We start from the raw sequence: 15,926 nt of genomic DNA on the forward strand, positions 1-15,926 counted from the left end.
GAAGATTTAAGAATTCAGAAACAACACAAACATTTCCCTACCTGAACCTTCCTGGTGATCAAAATTGTAGAGGATTTTCCAAAGCTGAGTTCTGACACAAACACCCACTGGGTTTTTTGTACATCCCCGTGTTCCGTTCTAGAGCTGCCCTGTGCGTGGAGAATTCTAACCAGCTGTGGGGTTAACTGGGCTGTGTGTAAACAAACAGGCAGGGGTAAGGTGGCTCCTGAGGTCTGCAAAGGAATAAAGTAGCACAGAACTCCCAGCTCTGATTGCCTTGGCAGACAAGAGCCAGCCAGGAGGAACGAGCTGCTGCCTCTGTGACCCGTTTACCTGTGGTGCCAACCTTAAACCAATTCCAAAAATGTGAACTGTGCTTCTCCTGGGCCCTCGGGAAGGGTTGGAGGGAAAAGCAGAGCCATCAGCTCTGTTCCCTTTCGGCCACTGAGGGGAGCTGCTCGTTGGCAAATTCGGTTGTGTGATCCAGGGGTTTCAAACCCCCCAAAACTGGTTCGTGCTCTTTGTGTTACAACCACTGTGTGCTGCACCGATGCTGATTTCAACTTTGCTTTTGTCCTCCAGGGTGAATAACTGCATTGGATTTTCTAACTACAAATTCTTTCTACTGTTCTTAGCCTATTCTTTGTTGTATTGCTTGTATATTGCTGCAACAGTCTTCAAGTATTTCATTAAGTATTGGACAGTAAGTCATGAAATCCGGTTCCTTTTTCATCTCCTGTCAGTCTCGTGCGCTTCAGTGACTCTCGGTGCTCTGTTGCTCTCAGGCAGTGGAGGGGCTGCATTTTCCTGGGAGGTGTTTCCTGGGCCCTTTGGGAGTCCACCTCCCGTTAGACGTCCAAAATGCACAGAGCAAGCCTTCAGGAATTTCAGACAGTAGATTAATTTCTGGCAGAGAGAGGTTCCATCCCTTCCCTGTCCCAGTGTTTGCATGGGTGTCCCTTGGAAAGTCTGGCATTGATGTGTAAGGTCCTGGCAATGATTTGTACAGATTTGCTGAAAAGAAAAAAACGGGTAAAAACCCCTTGTTCATTTTCTAACCCTCATAGGCCTCCTTTCTCAATTTAAAAACAGCGACCCAAAGGAGGCTTTTATTCAGCTCCCGGGGACCCTCCCAGAGCGCGCAGTGTCGGCAGGGCCGGGGCAGGGCCGGGGCAGGGCCGGGGCAGGGCCGGGGCAGGGCCGGGGCAGGGCCGGGGCAGGGCCGGGGCAGGGCCGGGGCAGGGCCGGGGCAGGGCCGGGGCAGGGCCGGTGCCAGTCCCGCCCCCGCGCTGCGCTCCCGCCGCGGGCCTGAGCGGCGGCTCCGGCCGCCAATGGAGCGCGGGCGGCGGGCGCGCCTCCCCCGCCCCTGCGGCGCGCACGGGGGCGCGGCCCCGGCGCATGGAGGCGATGCCCTGCCAGAACCAGCGCCTCGGCCCGCGGCCGCAGGATGAGCCGCCGGCAGCCGCCACGGCCACGGCGAGCGGCGGCTCCCGGTTGATCCGCTTCGCCGAACCCAGCGAGGACAGCGGCTGCCCCAGCCCGGACAGCAGCAGCAGCAGCAGCAGCAATGGAGTGGTGGTGGCGGCGGCGCCGGTCCCCGCCGGGGAGGGCGGCGCGCCGGCCATCGGGCCGCAGCTGAAGCTGCTGCCCATGAACGACCAGCTGCGGGAGCTGCAGACCATCATCAGGGACAAGTGAGCTCGCCGGGCCGGGCTGGGCCGGGGAGGGGGATCGTCGCTTGTCGCTCACTTCATCCTTTCCTCTCCAGGGAGCCGTAGCCCCGCCGAGCCGCTCTCTGCCGGGCCCTGGTGCCGGCTGCCCGGCTCGGCGCTGCCGCCGGAGGGCCGCGTGGCGGGCGCTGCCTGCGGGGTCCCGCCCGGCCCGAGGGCCGAGCCCAAGGCCGGCGGGACGCGCTACCGTGCCGCGTGTGCCGGCTGGAACGCCTGGGCCGGCGGCGCGGCCATGTCTGGTGAGGCGGGCCCGAGGGCAGGGCAGAGCAGCGCCCGCTCCGCGCCCAGGGCGGGCAGCGCTCCCGGGGCTCCCTGCGCACGCAGCCGCGGGACTGCCAGGGACTGAGCGGCTCGGCGGGTCTTCAAACCCCTCACGCACTTGGACTGTCGCTGATGGGGGTGTTTGTTCACCTCCGCCCTGCGGGCGGCACAGAGCCTGCGTGCCACATCATCAGCCCGAGGAGCGTGCAGTACAATGTGTGTCAAGCCCTGGAGAAAGGAGGCTGTACCTTAGGATCTCGCGGGCGGGCCCGGCAGCAGCTGGGACTCGTTACCACTCTCTGGAGATCGCATCCTGCAGGCAGGATGGGGCGGGGAGCCGTTCCCAGGCTCTTACTGGAGACACCTGTGAGCACCGTGTTCTACAGCGCAACTCAGGTGTTCAACACGTTCCTCCCAGTGATCACGTTTGTAGCTGTGCTTGTTCAGCACTGGGAAGGTGATAGTGGAAGGTATTAAATATAGCATACAACATAAGACAAACTTCAGTAGCATCCATCTATTAAAAACTACTGGTTTGCAAGAACCACCAGCAAAGAGGTGTGAAATCAAGCCTATTAATAGTGATCATGTTCTGAATAAAACTCTTCTTGTGACACAGTGGCTTCCTGACATCTGCAATAAGTCAGTGCAGAGACACTGTTCCTTGCTGTGTTTCACATCTGTCCATCTGCATAGTCCATGTTTTGCTGTTTTCTGGCTCTTGAGGCTCAACTTTGTAGGTAACAGTAATTCATTTTTTAATGCAAAACTGATCACCATTTCTCAAAGACAGTATCTCTGTTATTTTTATTAATTTAGCTGAGCCTTCTTACCTTAAACAAGTTTGTAGAAGCTTTTCCTTAATTTTCAAAGTATTGTGGGAAAAACAAAACCTGGCAGTAGGAACACTGGAGGCAGTGCAGTCTTGATGTAAGGAGGGCACTTGTGGCAAGACCACCCAGAAGATCTCTACAGGTGAGAACACCCAGCTGGCAGCTTCTCTCTGGAGCAGAAAAGGAATCTGGAGTGGCCTAAGCAGAGAGAGACAGAGAGGGAATCCAAACTAGTCTTGGTGATAGCCTCTGAAAAGGTTTTAAGGTTAGTTTTAAGGTTAGTGAAAACCATATAATTTTGATGTCTAGACAAATATTAGCAGTGTAATTACTTTACTCAGGGATTTTGTTATTATTTTGTTGTACATGGGTTTTGACCTCTTTCAAATACATTTAAGAGGTTTCTGGTTACAGTGAGCTTATCCAGAAAGCAGCAGCTGCAATTTTAGCTTGAAGGACATTTTTTGGAGTTATATCTGCTTTATTGCACAAGACTTTGGTAAGAGGAAGTCTAGAATAGGACTTGTAAACAGTGAATTAATCAGAGCAGCTGCAGCAATCACAGGCTGTACTTTATTCTGAGTGTGATGTTGCCCTGGAAGTAGGGATGGGACTGTCACTTCCAAGCTCCCTTCCCAACCAGTGAGGAAAATGGGATAGCAGCCTACTCAGAAAGGCTGGGTTTGTAGGTAAGGACAGTAGGGAAATATTATTTTTGTGTTCTGTCCCAGGAATTCAGCTTCATCTCATTAAGAGACCTTGGACTGACCTATTTTCATACCTGTCATTCAGGAGGATGCTGAAAGGAGAAGAGGATTTTTTAGGCACTGTTCATAAGACAACTCTGTTGCTACTGTAGCATTCAAACCAGGTGCTAAAAGAAACTCCTCCTCAGAACTGTGTTTGTGAACTGGCAGCAATGTGCCTCAGAGCAGCTGCTGGTCAAAAAATCCAATTGAAGCTGATGGAGAGGTTGTTGACATACAGTGCTTGGAAGAAGGAGGAGCTGTCATCTACAGGCAGTTAGAGCCCTGTCACTTAGACTTTCTGGGTTAAAAAAGAGCAGGTAACACCTTAACTCAAGGAGAATATTTAGAATCCTCAGTGCTGCAGAGGATGGATGTTCCAAATACAGCAATATCTGAAAATGGCAGACATTAAAAGGCAAGCTCCTGGGGAGTGAGAAATGCAACAAAAGTAGGGAAAAAACCCAGTTAATTTGGGACTATTACTGTAAGTGGGGAAGGGGTAAATACTCAGATAGATAATCCCAGTGAGCTGGGATGGAGCTAAGGTCTGGTCAGCCAGATGCAGAAGGCTTTGAGGACTCTATTTTGCCCATAGCATGAGCTGCTCAGAGAAGTGGAAAGCTCTTTCCTTGTTTCTGGGAGGATTCAGAGAAAGAAATCATGGCCTTTCAATTGGTATTACTGTAAAGAAAAACCCACCTTCATGTTGCTGGTGATGGTGTCCCATGGGATTCAGAGGTGGCTGGCTGAGACAGGGATGTCCTCCTGGCAGATTGAAACGGCACTTTTGCTTCCTTAAAATTAACAAGAACTTGGTCTGTGGGCCAGAGTTGGGGAGATGGATAGATCACCTCAACTTCACTGTGCCTGGGTTTCCTCATTTTCCCTCAGCCTTGTCAGTCTTGTGCTCAGCAAGTGCTTAATGGGTGCCTTTTATACTGAGTGGGATATGGACCTCGAGTGCTCCGATGGGATGTGAGCTGATGCACTGAAGCACTGAACATTCTAGAACAGTTACAGTCTCTTTACAAGGAGAGAATGATCTCAAGGTAATCTCTAGCCTCAGATGTGAACCAGGGATCTGGAAACTGAAATGAATAGTTCAATGATGTGTTTATATAGAAGACAATTCGTTAGCTCAGGCTGGCAGTGTCATTTTAACTCATGATTTAACAGGAGCTACGATTTAAATCCAGATATTTTGAGGTTCTTGTGTCTGTTGGGTGAGATCATTCTGTGATATTCTGCTAAAGCTTCTTATTCCCTAAGGAACAGAATCATAACATAGAAATGCAGGTGGCAGAGTGGCTGGATGTGCAGTCCTGGCTGCTGCACAGAGCAGGGTGTTCAGGAGTGTGTAACTCACCTGTGCTGGCTAAGGACAACTGCTGCAGGCAGGGAGGCTGGGATCCCTCTGCATCCCAGCCCCTGCATGAAAATAATTAAACACTGCAGTCCATTTAGTGCTGAAGTGCTGCAGGTAGAACAGGGACCTGTTCCCAGCTACATCATCTCCCTGAGTGCCAACAGCTCATCCAGTGCCTTCAGTTTCCTTAAAAACCTTTTACAAATCCTCTGTAGGGAAGTGGCTTTTTTCCAGCCTGGCCCTCACCCTGGGTGTCTCTCAACAAGTTCTGTGAGGTAATGAGAGAAACAGGAATTACTGAAGCTCCAATACCTGTAGACCTGACAGTGTTTGTCACTAGTACCAAGTGCTAAACCAGGAAGAAACCCTGCAGCTACTTTATATTACAACACAGTCCCAAAAAACCCATTTCTTCTCGCCTCCCAAGACAGACACTGTGATATCAGCCACACTCCCCTGCCTTCAGAAGCAAAGTGAAACTCATTTATATTGTGTAACACAATGTTCCTGCTACAAGTTAGGTTTTAATGCCTCTTATTTTTAGATGTTGTCTTGTTACTTGATGAAGCAGCTGAAACAGTTTCTAGTCTGACATGAATTGTTGCTTTATGTATTTCTTGCTGGTATTTAGGAAGAACAGGTTACAGTGTTTTCACATAAAACCTCTTTTTTTTCCTGCCCCCTGGCAATTCTGACAGGATGTGGGGTTTGAGATGTGGTTGCAGCTTTCCAGCTGCTCCTGTACACGTGGTCTGACATTTTCTGTATTACTGTTATTTGTATGCACTGTCATTGTCTGTTGCTCTCCCCTTCTCAAAAACCAGGTATGACCAATGAAGGGTGTTCAGTGAACTGTGCAGAGGAACATCTGTGTCTCTGCAAGGACAGAGGAGTTGGTTCAAAGCTTCCTAATCTGCATTAACATCTCAGAATATTCACTCAGAACGCGTTATCACTTTGCAGGCAAAACTGTGGTCTGGACATTGTTGGGTCTGTCTTACACCTATTTGTGAAATTCAGCTAAATTTTCTGAAATTTCTAGGTTCTGGAAGGCCACTTGGCTTCTTCCCTCTTTTAAAAATACTTATGTACACTGCAGAGAGAAGTATGAAACTTTCCAAAAGCCTTAATAAAATCGGGTCATATAATTGTACAGATTTGGGATTGTTTTTTGTTTTTTTTTTTTTTTTCCCCCCAGTTTTGGGGTCTTTTTGAGCATTGCCTGTCTAGTTAATGTCAAAAGAACAGAAAGTTAGGAATATCCTGTCAGTACCAGAAAGAAGGGGGGGGAAAAAAGCAAACAGTATTTTAACAGTGTGTTATTAATGCAAGGAATGAAACTAGATTAAGCTATTGCTCTTTTTTAAAGTGGGAATAAGTGACTGGTTCCTAGGCAATGAGCAGGCAAACCTCTTGACTTTCATTCATGTAAGCATGAGGTGTCTCAGAATCTTGGGGATTAAATACAAAATGGTATTTAAGGAGACATGCAGAGTATTAGGGCTTGAAAACATGAGAGGGATTAATAGGACATTTCATTTACAACTACCTCTTACCATGTTGGTGCTGTGTCTGAGGGTTTTCAAAGCCACTGTCCTGTGAGTGTTGGCTCCTTGATGGGAAATGTGTCCTATTCTGGTGTAGTGAGAGTTGCTCTTGGCATGGGAAGCAAGGTGTTAAAGCTGCTTTTAGAATTCAGGCTTTTAACCTTTCATTTTGCCTTCTGAAAGGGCCAAAAGCCACACAGGCACACCAGCAAAAGGTTGTACCCAAACTAGTAAGAGGCAGAGAGGTGTTTTCATGGGAATGCTCATTAATCCCTGCTCAGTTTAACCTCACATTCACTGATCTGATCACACCCAGTGAGTTCCAGATAAGACAGGGTGTATCTCCTGCTTATCAGGTGTGTTGTCAGCCCTGGGTTAAGGATCTGCATGATCATTGCCCCACAGTTTCTGTCTGACTGGAGGACAGGCAAGCAAAGCTCACTTGCTCAGAGCTGCAGGGAATATCTGAGCTCAGGAGGTGTTTTGGAACTGAGCTGGAGCAGCAGTACCATGGGAAACCCAGAGAGCACCATCCTCTTGTGTTTAATTGCTCCTGGTACAGAGCAGCAGCACTGCCAGCAGCAAGAGCCAAACCCCAGTGCTGGGTCACTGCATCTCTGCCACCAGCCAGGAAACCCAGGATGCAGAACCTCTGGGATAAATTCAGTGTATGATAGGAGACTTTTCTCTGAACTGCTTTGGAATATAGTATTTAATGTTGTATTTAAGCAATGTTCTTAAAGTTATTACCCAGTTTAAAATGTAAATTATTACCTTTTTCAGGAAATCCAGTAGAGGAGACTTCGTATTTTCTGCTGATCGTCTGGTAGGTGAAGAATTTCTTCTTCTTGATATTGTACTTTGCAACTCTTCCATGAAATGGGTCTTTCAGGACAGAGGAATGGTAGTGTGACAGCAGCTTTTTTTTTTTTTCCTACCCAAAGGAAATTGCTGTGTGACTGCAACTTTCTGTATAGGGACTTCTGTTCACTGTTTCATCTCAACAGGTTCCAGAAACCATGGTGTTACCAGACATAGCTACTTGAGGACAGAGACCTGCAGTAATAAGAAAATTCTCTTCAAAAACAGATGCACAGAGGTTGCAGATAATTGAGTTTTAGTTTGAAGCAGCACTTTTGATCTTGTGAACAAAGCAGTACAATTTCTTACAGCCTAGATCTTACCAGTTGCTTGCATGCAGAAGTGCCTCCTGGCACTTGGTGTATATTAGATTATTATCTCTGGGTGCATCCACATGGAGAATTTGTCTTCAGCCATGTGGTGGTTACTGGCAGGGACAAAGCAGTTTGAAGTTTTCACATGTTGTAGTAAGTCAGAGCAGAGACTGCTGGGAGTGTAGCCTTTATCTCATTCAAATTACAAGCTTAAAGAAAACCCCAGCACTTGCTACTACACACACTAACTTGTTTCCACAAGGGTGTTTGCTTTTTGCAATTCACTCTCATTAACAGAGGGAAGTGGTTTTCCCCTTCCAGCATAGTCCAGAGACCATTCACAGTTGCAGCCACAGCAGGCAGCTCTCCTGTGATGAGCCCAAGCTTAATCCAGGCTTGCTCAGGCTTAGATATGACCACAAGCTAAGATTGTGACTGCAGTGCTGTTTATCTTCATGGCTTTCCACTTTCTCCCCTACTTTCCCCTTCTTGAGGATGTTTCCTGCATTCCAGTACCTTCCTGTCAGTAATTAGTGTGAAGGACCTTTTTCCAAGTACCTTCTCACCTTTCTGGGGTGTCCTGCCCTGTTCTGAGGCAAACAATGATTGTTTTCCCCCCCTCTCATTGCTGGAAGCTGCAGATCCAGGCAGTGAGTTCAGGTCCTTGCAGCAGTGTCCTCGATGCCAGCACAGCCAGAGAGCCTCTGTGTGCTGCAGCTCCTTGCCACAGCACCTGCTGCTCTGGTTTCCATCTTGTGGGGGGAATTTTGCACAAAAGAATATGTAGGACTCTCAGTTTCTGAATATTTTTCCGAGGTGTGACAAAGAACAGTTATAATTTCATGTGGAATTTGGTCTCTACTAAACTTGGCAAGGTGCAAACAGTTATGACTTGTCATGTTTTTCACCCAGAGAGCAAACAGAGTTTAATGCAAGAGACAATGCATGAAGAAAAGTGTGGGATTATAGGGGAAGAAAATGCACCTTGTTGCAGGGAGGAAATGAGAATGAAGTTAAGCTTGGGAAGGAGAATGAAGAGAATGAAGCTACCCTGGCAGCTGTTGGGGCAGTGTCTCCTGAGGTCACCAGAGGGAGAGGTCTTAAGGAGGGATTCCAAAGGTGATGGATTTCTGGTGGTGCAGTTTTTTCTTCTGGCAGTTCATTTCTCACATAAGGGGATGACACAAAGTAAATGTGTGAAGGTACTTGTGAGAAAAAGGGGTTAATGGGTGGTGGAGGTTGGCAGGGAATGTCTGAAAGTCACTGCCAGGGATCCTGAAGGGAAAGAAGTGAGGTTAAAGCCATGAGGAGGAAGGACCAAGACAAACCTATGTGGTGTTTGTGAAGGAGGAGAAGCAGCCCCTGGCATGGGAGATAATCAGTCCTCATGGCTGCTGGTGGTGGAACTGGGCACAGCTGGAACTCAGGGCAGGTGCTGGGAAGGGCACAGAGCTCCTCTAGGGCAGGAGGCTCCCCCTGGTCCCAGCACCCACACTGGAGGCACTGAACTGGTGTCACAGTGCTGCTGCTCTGCAGCAGAGAGCACATTTTGGGGGGGAACTGGAGGCCTGAGCTGGAGCCATGAATTCATCTCTCAGCCCTACCAGCAGCTCCCCGTGTAACACTGACCAGGTCACTTCACCTTTCTGCCCTCCTGCCTCTTTCAGGGGGTGAGCATTCAAAATGATTTGAAATGCTGAGCTGCAGAGAACTGTACAGATGCAGAGGATGTTCTTCCTCCTCTTGGGCTTCCAAGAAAAGCCACACATAATGGACTAGGGGATTTTCTACCTTGGGACCAAAGCTTTACTTCCTGTTTCATGAGGGGCTGTAATAACACTGGTTTTATCTTCTAAGCAATGGCAGCCACCTCTCTGGGAGAGGAGCAGCTGGTTCTTGGGGCACGAGAGAAAAGAGGAGGAAATCAATCCCTGAGGGTGGAGGTGGCAGGAAGCACAGTGCAAAAATAAATGTTTTATCAACACTGACAAATTGACAAAGAATCCTTCCAGCCTCTGTGTAAAACACTCATAAGTGTAGGGAGATCACAGAGATTATTTGACCATAGGACCTTTACTGGATTACTCCAAACTTTTGGCAGATTATGTGGAGCAATGTCAGCACTACAGAAAAATGAAAAAGGCTTTTCTTCCAAACCTGGCAAATAGGTTGGCTTTTTTTGTTGTTGTTGTTGTTGAAGTAAGTTCAAAAACATAAAATAAAATTGGGTACAAATGTCCTAGAAACTGACCACAACCTCTGAGTATGGCTGCCACAAACAGAGCTCTAGGAAGAAAAAGTTGTACTAAAATGACTAAAAATACCTTGAAAGAGAGATTATAAATATAAGGGACCATTTCTAGCAGAGGCTGCTTGTGTGCCAGGAATGGAAGGGCAGGAATGGAAGAGCAGGAAAACCTTCCAGGCTGCCCTCAGGAATAAGAACTGCCTTGAAGTGAGCAGTACACCTGCTCCATCCCAGGAGCATTGCCTCACTCTCCATCCCACAGTGAATTTTGAATAATCAGTGATTTTTTTAGTTAAAGGTCTTGCTTGGCAGTAGCTTTCCTTGAGCAGTTCTGGGCTGTGAATCTTTGGCTCGTGAACAGAGAGAATTCTCACATCTTTAATCCCCAGAGCATCCTCCAGGACAGTCATTCTGGCTGCAGATGTGTTTGGTACTTTGCAGGGCAGACCAGGGGAGGGCTGGGGGCTCATGAGCTGCCCCTCCACCTGGACCATCCAAAAGTGCAGGGATTGCAGCACCACCTGGAAACCAGAGCTGGCAGGAGCTGGGAGGTGAAGGTGATAAAGAGATTCCTGGAGCTGCTGACTTGTCTTTTGGCACGGGTGGTGTGAGTGCATTGCTGCAGCTCCTGGGGCTGTTCTGGCAGCCCAGCTGCAGTTTAGTCCTAGAAACAGGGATGTGAAAATAGAGCCTGGCTGAGGAGGAGCTTCACCTTTCCCTCACCAGGATTTCCTGTCAGCAAATGGAGTGACATTGGTGCCTCACTCATCTGTTGAGAATAATTTGTCTGTGAAGCCTCTGCCTACCAGATGTAAATAAAGTCAGTTTTATGGTTGCTTATGAACCCCTCTCTTCTCCCAGTTTTGTTCTTCAACGCCTTTGTTTGATTTGTGGCCAAAACCTAGGCCTCACCCCCAAAAGGTCCCTAAATTCAGTCCCTAACTGCTAACCCTTTTAGACCCTTTGGCCTCACCCAGTCCTTGGAACTACTACTGCCATGTAGTGCCTTATCTCCAGAGATAACAATCCCTTAAAGCTGACTCATCTCCTTGGTTCCACAGATCAGACTCGTGGTTGAAGAGGGACTGAACCAACTGCCCTACACAGAATGTACTGTGACCACTCCAACAGGTATGTGGGAAACCACCCCTGGCCCGGGTAGGACTGGAGATGGAACTGATATCAAAATACATAGACTTATTCCAAGAGTTAGAGAATATCCTGAGCTGGAAGGGACTCAGAGGATCACTGAGTTCAACTCCCTCTCCTCAGAGAGCTGCCTGAAACTGAACCCTACAACATCCAGATGGTCTTTGAACTCTGACAGACTTGGTGCCATGAGCACTTCCCTGGGGAGCTCTGAGGAGGGCAGAGTGACTGTCCCTGCTGGTTTCAAAAGCTACAAGGCACATATCACAACTGAGCAAAGCATTCAACACTGTCATTTCACTGAGGATTACAGTGGTCTTGCAAAACCATGAGGAAAATGTACCAGTGTATGTGCACGATCAGTTCACCTGCCCACACCACAGCCTTGAACTAAAACTGATGACATTTCACATGCCCATCAAGGAAAAAGTGCTTGGCACAAGCAGCTTTGCCTTGCCAGCCTAAATTTGGCCCTGCAGCTGGGGCCAGCTGGGAGTGAGGATGAGCAGGAAATGCAAACTGGCATTAGAGAAAACCATTGCAGGAGTTGTGGTTCCTCCTGTCAGCTGTCAAGATCTGTAAGGTTACAGATCCTCAGGTGTGCAGTACTCAGGCAGCTGCTGAGTGCATCAGCAGGTTGGGGGAAGTGCTCAGCTCCATGGTGTGACCCACAGCACCCCTGTGAGATGTCCACCAGCTGAGTCCTGTTCCCCCTGAGAACTGCACTTGCATCCCTGCAGGGTGACACTCCCACTCTGGAGTAAAGCATTGGTGTGGCTTTATTTACACTTAGAGAAATGATGAACTGCAAACCCTCAACTGAGGAAGCAGAGAGAGTTCAGACACTCACCCAGGAGGCACCATCCCTTACCTGTGCTCCTTTTTACATCAAACAGCAGCGACTTCACCTCTTGAGCATTGGTGTCACATCTGTTGCCATCAGTCAGTGACAGACCCAGACCCATCTCTGCTCAGAGAGGGCAGAAGGGAGCAGCCACTGAGCCCTGGTTTCTTTCCTCACAGGACACAAGTATGAAGGAGTCCGATTCGAAAAGGGAAACTGCGGGGTCAGCATCATGAGAAGTGGTAGGTGCTGCTGGCTGCTGAAGGACACACATAAAGTGCTTTGGAAACCTGGAAGCAACTTCCTTTCAAAGATGTGCAACAAGAGGTTTACCCAAATTCTTTCTTAGGTATCCTTGATAAGAGAATGTCCAGGAATATCTCCCGTTAACCTTTAAGGATACAAACGGCTGGAACAGCTTTGCTGTGGCCCCTTCCCTGGCAGCTGTTCCCTGGGAGGGGCCAAGTGCCCTCCCCTGTTTGCCTCTTGTGCCCAGAGCCAGGGCCCCACCCAGCCACGCTCCGTGGGGGCAGAGTCCCTGTCAGTGCCCAGTGCTGGGCAAACCTTTGGATCTGTGCTGGCAAAGCCAGCTCTGGCCCCACACTCTGCCCCACCCTCTGTCACCGGGATGTCCCCAAACCCCACCTGCCCCTCCTGACCTTTCCAGCTCTGTCCTGTGAGAGCTCAGCACAGCTGGGAGCACCAAACCCAGAGCTCGGGAACACTGAGGAGGCTCGGTTTGCTGTAAACAGGGGGAAAAGGGGAAGAGCTTCAGGTGTTTTAATGCTTAGAACTGTCCACCAGCACAGGGGTGGGACTGTCCCTTTGGGACTGTTCATCTGGGGACTGTCCTTTTGGGGAGTGTTCCTTTGGGACCACAGGGGTGGGGCTGTCCCTTTGGGACTGTCCTTTGGGGACTGTCCCTTTGGGACTGTCCATTTGAAGACTGTCCTTTGGGGAGTGTCCTTTGGGGACAGTCCATTTGGGACTATGTCTTTGGAACTCTAATTTTGGGCACTGTCCATCCGGGGACTGTCCCTTTTCGACTGTTCCTTTGGGACTGTCCCTGTCCCTGCAGCCCCTTTCCCAGTGTCACCACGTGCTGCTGTGTCTGTGCTGCCCCTGCAGGGGAGGCGATGGAGCAGGGCCTGCGGGACTGCTGCCGCTCCATCCGCATCGGGAAAATCCTGATCCAGAGCGACGAGGAGACGCAGCGAGCCAAGGTGTACTACGCCAAGTTCCCCCCCGACATCTACAGGAGGAAAGTGCTGCTCATGTACCCGATCCTGAGTGAGTGCTGCCGCCAGCACGGACAGCCGGGCTCCTCTGAGCGCGGCACTGCCTGAAAATGGCCTCACCTGCGGCTCTGCTGGGGTTTTCTGCTGGGTTCAGGGGACAGGAGGGGACTGATCAGGCTGTGCCAGGACACAGGGGACAGAGCAGGGAACTGATCAGGCTGTGCCAGGACACAGGGGACAGAGCAGGGAATTGATCAGGCTGTGCCAGGACACAGGGGACAGGAGGGAACTGATCAGGCTGTGCCAGGACACAGGGGACAGAGCAGGGAATTGATCAGGCTGTGCCAGGACACAGGGGACAGAGCAGGGAATTGATCAGGCTGTGCCAGGACACAGGGGACAGAGCAGGGAATTGATCAGGCTGTGCCAGGACACAGGGGACAGAGCAGGGAATTGATCAGGCTGTGCCAGGACACACGTTACTCAGCTACAGCAGTGTGAGTGCAGAGCAAATCGTTTGGGCATGGCTGCTTTTGGGAGAAAGGTGGAGATTAAGATTGGATATAAATTTAATTATATGAAATTTACCTTGGAAAAAGACTCAAACAGTGATTTTTTTATTCTGAGACATTTCTAGATTAATATTATAAGAAGTTTGGGATGAGGTTACTTGTCCACTCCGAGTTCTGCCATTAGGAGAACAAGGAGTATGTGCAGAGGTGATGCCTTTCCAGTGGGAAAGGACAGAGTCACCATTCAGTCACACCAGCTGTACCACAGGTATTCTCAGACAGCTGAGGACAAGTTCATTACCCAGGGCAAAACCCCTAAACCCTCTCCCCTCTTTGCCTCTCAGGTACTGGGAACACGGTCATCGAGGCTGTCAAAGTGCTCGTGGAACACGGGGTCCAGCCCAGCGTCATCATCCTGCTCAGCCTCTTCTCCACACCTCACGGTGAGCGGGGGGCACAGGAGTGGGCACAGCTGTGTCTGCTGGGGACAGTGCCATCAGTCACACAGGGGACAGGCAGGGCAGAGCTGTGCCTCTGCCATGGCAGCATCGCTTTGCTCAGAGCAGGTTTGGGGTTTTTTTGGCTGAATTGTAAGACTGAGCAAAGACAGCACCGTGTTTGGTGTGGGCAGTGAGGAGGGGACTGAGTGGCAAAACTGCAAATGGGAGAGTGTTCCTGAAAGCAGGAGCTTGCAGCACTGCCAGTCCATGGCTCACAGAGCAGTGCCAGGCCAGCTGCTCTTCTGGACCATGGCATGTGGGCACCAGAGCAACACCAGGAGTGGGAGCTGAATAGAGCTACAGAACTGGCCTGGCTGCAGGTTAGAGGTAAAAGGGGATCTAAATGAGGAACATTTGCTTCTCTGGGAGGAAAGAGGATCTTGTGTGTTGTCTTAGAAATTGGCCCTGGCAGAAATCACTATCAAAAAACTCAGCTGAACTGCAGAGCAGCCTGTAACCACTTTAATTGGGAGTCTGGGTGTATGGGCTAGGCCATTCCAAAGAAGAAAACCCCAAAAAAGCAATGCCCTGAAGTCAGGCAGTTTTGTTCATAGATGATTAGCTAAGGCAGGAACAGGAAGAGGAGACAGAAGCACAGAGCCTGACTTACTTTTGGAATAGTGCTGATCATGATTTGACATGGGCTGAAGTGCTGTAGTCATTATTGCCTTTGCTGTCTCTTCCAAGGTGCCAAATCCATCATCCAGGAATTCCCAGAAATCACCATTTTAACCACAGAAGTGCATCCTGTTGCACCAACACACTTTGGACAGAAGTATTTTGGGACAGACTGACAGTCTTGGAACAACTGGATATGACTCTATGGCATTACAAGAGGTTTTTTTTACATTTTATTACTATTGAGTTGGTCGAGGGCATGTTTGAAAAGCTTTCTGGCCAACTAGCTTAGGTTAGTGCTGGCCTGAACAGGGGTCAGGCACAGTGACAAAGCACTCTGGTTACATGGTCAAGCATCTCCATGTTGGGGCTCTGTCATTGCCACACTCTGCTTTAACCTATTTATTCTTCTCCAGCGTGTCCATGGCAGCCTGCAAGAGCAAAATAAACCCAACTAAACCCCCAGGGAGTGTCCTTCATTTCTAGGGTCTCTTGGCATCACTCCAGCCACAGCCAGTCCTGGTGCTTCCAAATCTCAGGGTCCTTCTGAGCAGCCACATGGATTTTTGGTCTTTGGCTGGTATAAAAGATACAACTCTTGGAATTTTGCTCTGCAAACATTATTCTCAAATAGTGAAACACCCCTGGTTGTCTTGCTCAGGGCTCCTGAATCAAGAAGATTCCTGTTGCAGCAAAGGTGCAAACTGGGTGGGAACTGGGGGTGGGAGCAGCATTGCCTGTGGAAATTCTACACATACAGAACTTGGGCATTCTATGAGACAAAACTTGTGGCTGGATCAGTCTCAACAACCCTTTAAATGACAGGAAAACTGCAGCAAAAAGCTGGAACTCAATTTCTAGTCCTGTTCACAGAGCACCACAGCCAGAAGACAAGCGTGGCCCTCAGGGCTCAGCAGCCTTTCCAAAGCCTCAGGGCACTCATTGTTTGGGTCACATTAAACATCAGTCTGCAGCCAGATCCCTTCTTTCTTTAAATCCCCTGGCATCAAACATACCATACCCAGCTGGCCAGCACCTCCCCTTCCTGTAACTTTGGGGAAATTCATGAATACAATAGAAACCATTATTATTTTAAAATATCTCCATATTCTACAATTGCAGGATTAGGGAATGTTGTCTCAAGTAGTGTCCTTAC

At 49.3% G+C, this 15,926-nt stretch overlaps 1 protein-coding gene across 1 annotated transcript; it reads left to right on the forward strand.

The window, feature by feature from the left end:
* Nucleotides 1-1,371: 1,371 nt before the first annotated feature.
* Nucleotides 1,372-15,235, forward strand: UPRT (uracil phosphoribosyltransferase homolog). The gene is made up of 7 exons (XM_059859451.1): nt 1,372-1,694; nt 7,270-7,312; nt 10,971-11,040; nt 12,082-12,144; nt 13,031-13,192; nt 13,997-14,095; nt 14,840-15,235. The coding sequence occupies exons 1-7, from the start codon at nt 1,399-1,401 to the stop codon at nt 14,944-14,946; spliced, it is 840 nt and encodes a 279-aa protein (XP_059715434.1). The 5' UTR covers nt 1,372-1,398; the 3' UTR covers nt 14,947-15,235.
* Nucleotides 15,236-15,926: the final 691 nt, after the last annotated feature.

The sequence above is a fragment of the Haemorhous mexicanus genome, chromosome 14, assembly GCF_027477595.1.
Source record: "Haemorhous mexicanus isolate bHaeMex1 chromosome 14, bHaeMex1.pri, whole genome shotgun sequence".
NCBI classification, from domain to species: Eukaryota; Metazoa; Chordata; class Aves; order Passeriformes; family Fringillidae; genus Haemorhous; species Haemorhous mexicanus.